Source organism: Colobus angolensis, unplaced genomic scaffold (genome assembly GCF_000951035.1).
Source record: "Colobus angolensis palliatus isolate OR3802 unplaced genomic scaffold, Cang.pa_1.0 Scaffold15, whole genome shotgun sequence".
Classification (NCBI taxonomy): Eukaryota; Metazoa; Chordata; class Mammalia; order Primates; family Cercopithecidae; genus Colobus; species Colobus angolensis.
In genome coordinates, this window is record NW_012114599.1 from 12,487,170 (window position 1) to 12,489,653 (window position 2,484).

General features: G+C 35.7%; 1 protein-coding gene across 1 annotated transcript in view; it reads right to left on the reverse strand.

Moving 5' to 3' along the window:
• Positions 1–1,239: 1,239 nt before the first annotated feature.
• The window catches only part of GPATCH11 (G patch domain containing 11), a 9,061-nt gene continuing 7,816 nt past the window's right edge, over positions 1,240–2,484 (reverse strand). Inside the window, exons 6-7 of the mRNA XM_011936036.1 lie at positions 2,000–2,081; positions 1,240–1,295 (exon numbers count right to left, since the gene is read on the reverse strand). Of these exons, the coding sequence (XP_011791426.1) occupies positions 1,240–1,295; positions 2,000–2,081 (138 nt within the window). The remainder of the gene's footprint in view (positions 1,296–1,999; positions 2,082–2,484) is intronic.

The window sequence follows — 2,484 nt, forward strand, 5'->3', positions numbered from 1 at the left end:
AAATAAATACAGACATCCAGAACCACCTTAGACTAGATGAATCAAAATCAATCACTAGGAGAGACACCTGAGCATATGAACTTTTAAAAAGGTTCATGATTTTGATGCCTCACCCTGGATGGAGCTCTTTCATAGTATGCCACATGGTATGTCAGCTGTATTCAGTAAAATTACAGGGAAGCAGATTTCAGTTTAAGAGAAAACAATGAAAACAATTTAGAGCTACCCAGTAATGGAATGGTTTTAAAGCAGTGAGCTCTCTGTGGCTAGAAGAATAAAGGCAAAGGTTGAACTATCACTTGCTGGGAATGCTATCAAGGGGTTTCCAAATTCAGTAAGTACTGGGATTACACGATATTTGAGTTTCCTCACAATTCTTAAGTTTCTCTAGCCAAAACTTCCAACAGATCACATATAATGGATACAGACATTGTCATGAAAACTCATGATTTTACCAGAAATTATCACAGTTATTTTGTTTGTAAAATGGATTAGAATTTAGTAGTACTGGTGGAACATTGCCTCTGACATCAGCCTTATTGAGGGGAATACTTTTCCCCTCCTCTTCATGCTTGGATGGAGGGAAGGGAAATTCTCCTTGCTCTTTCAAAGCAAGAAGTGTAGGAAAAAGCTCTCTGAACCCTCATTCATTCCTTCCCAACAGAGAACTGTCTCATCCCACAGATGATAAAAGAAGGAACTAAGCATGTGTGGTCCAGTCCCTGGTGGTTTCCCTGACCTTGAAAGCTAACTGGTCTCAGAATGCAAAGATGGGCTCTGCTCCAACAAGACAGAGACCCGCTGTTCTCTCCAATCAGGGAGAAATATTAGATTGTTTAACTGGAGAAAAAGTCAACCTTCTTCTCTATTTCAGTTTATTCACTGATAAAGTGGATATTTTTCTCTTCCTCTGACTCCCCTTTCTTATCTCTCAATTTGTTCCAAAGTGAAGAGGGGAATAAGATGGTTACCTGTTGGTGTCCTTAAACCCCTCATGTATCACAATACAGCAGTAAATTGTAACTGTCCATCTCTATGATACTTGTGTCCTGAAATGCCATTGCATTATTTTTTTCAAGTCAGTGAACACACATATTCTAAAGTACAAAAAGAACAAAACATTATATAAAGTCCCTCTTTCTTTACTGGCATAAAAAAATTTTGGATTTCCAGCTGCTGAATTGTCCATCCCTAGGACAGACTAACACTTTTCGAGCTTCTGCTTTATTGGGGATAATCTTAGTCATGATCTGCAGAAGTTGGTCCTGGACAATTTGAAGATAGGTCTTCTTTATCTGTAAGTTATGTGGGGGAAATGAAAGATCAATACAACTTCTCCAGTAAACTATTCTAGAATATTATTTCAACATAACATGCATTTTTTGATCTGATGTTTTCTACCTATTCTGCTAAACAAACCAGAATAGATAAAAACAACAATAACCAAAAATGCTTCACTCTCAAGTACAAAGTTCTTAAATACAGGTTAGCAAAGGTAGCTGGGGAAAAGGTGTTAGAAGGAGAAACACTTGGCTCTGTAAGACACCCAGTAAGTGTAAACCATTTCTATTCTTACAATGGAAAAAAAAAAAAAAAAGGAATGGATTTCAACATACCTGATTTCTATGGTTTAGGGTTAATATTCTATCTAACCATATAAACATTAGCTCTTAAAAATTTAATATAAATTCTTTCAAATATCTGTAGCCAAAGAAAGAATCTTTAAAAATAAAGCACAAAACATTCATCATCCTCAGGTTATTCTAAAATTATTTCTTTTGAAACAAGACACTGAAAAATTCGCTTCCACACATTCAGTTTAAAAGTTAAATGCAATTTTCATAAAGCCTCAATTATTTCTATATCCACTATTTAAGACATTGGTCCCACATTGCCATTTGAATGGAATAAGAAATTTCCATTGTCAGTGGGGGAATGACTTTAACTAAAAATTGGAGAGTATTCATCTATTTTTAAAAAGTATAAAGCATTTTCTTACCTTCATAGGCTGTTCCACACCAAATACAATACAGATGTTCTTCTCTTAAATAACTAGTCAATATTTGTAATTTTTCCAGTACCTAGATTTAGGATACAAGCACATTAATACTTTACATTGAACAGACCTTGGTTTTCTGGCTCTTAGATCATGCTGAATTAGCTCAAGGCTGTAAATATTCTGCTATACTCTGGAATAGTTATCAGAAATGTCAAGGGCAGAACTGATATATTTGAATGTGTTCCAGTTCATTAGCCACCCTGAGATTTTCACAAGTCTGCCAGACACAATAGAGACTGCTTGTTAACATTGAGAAAATAGTTTTTGGGTGGCCTTATTATAATCAGCATCCTTTAAAGGCTTTTTCTACTTTCAAGGCATCTACCTCCCCCAGATAAGGTGAAGGTGAATACTGCCTCCTTTTGCCATAAAAGTGGTCTCAGTTGCCATCAGTGGTCTCCCAATTAAGTGGAATATAGATTTTT